Here is a 438-nt window from a genome sequence, read left to right as displayed (position 1 = left end):
TATAAAATGGTGGGTTAAATGAATACTTCATTCACACAGAGCACATTAGAAATACACCTACACTTACACTCCTTCTCCTATTCAAAGCTCCATAAAAGGTCTGGATAGTTAGAGGAACTAAGTAAACAGCCATTATAAAAAATCCAATAAATTCTGCAGAAACAGCACTAACTTACCCAAGACAACTCTAAAGTCCTCACCATTCAAGTGTAATACCCAAGTATTGGTGGTTTTTGATCTGTTCTCCATATACTTCTTGAGACTTTTCCCATTAATTTCCAGAGTATATTCATAAGCAAAACCACTGACAGCATCTATATTTATGGTTGCTTTTGTCTTTGCAGCTCCAACACAGAAGGTTTCTTTGCCCACTAATTTGAACATCCATTCTTTTCTTATCTCTTCCTAAGTAACAAAATATAAAAGTTTAAAAACACA

At 34.2% G+C, this 438-nt stretch overlaps 1 protein-coding gene across 1 annotated transcript in view; it reads right to left on the bottom strand.

Annotated features, from left to right (window-relative positions):
• Window positions 1-422, bottom strand: part of FAIM (Fas apoptotic inhibitory molecule) — a 26,355-nt gene extending 25,933 nt beyond the window's left edge. Inside the window, exon 1 of the mRNA XM_012663750.1 lies at window positions 177-422. Within this exon, the coding sequence (XP_012519204.1) occupies window positions 177-384 (208 nt within the window). The 5' untranslated portion in view covers window positions 385-422. The remainder of the gene's footprint in view (window positions 1-176) is intronic.
• Between the last annotated feature and the right edge of the window lie 16 nt (window positions 423-438).

This window comes from Propithecus coquereli, unplaced genomic scaffold (assembly GCF_000956105.1).
Source record: "Propithecus coquereli isolate 6110/MARCELLA unplaced genomic scaffold, Pcoq_1.0 Scaffold12, whole genome shotgun sequence".
Classification (NCBI taxonomy): Eukaryota; Metazoa; Chordata; class Mammalia; order Primates; family Indriidae; genus Propithecus; species Propithecus coquereli.
Note: the sequence above shows the minus strand (reverse complement) of the source record. Positions and strands in the feature narration are given on the sequence as shown.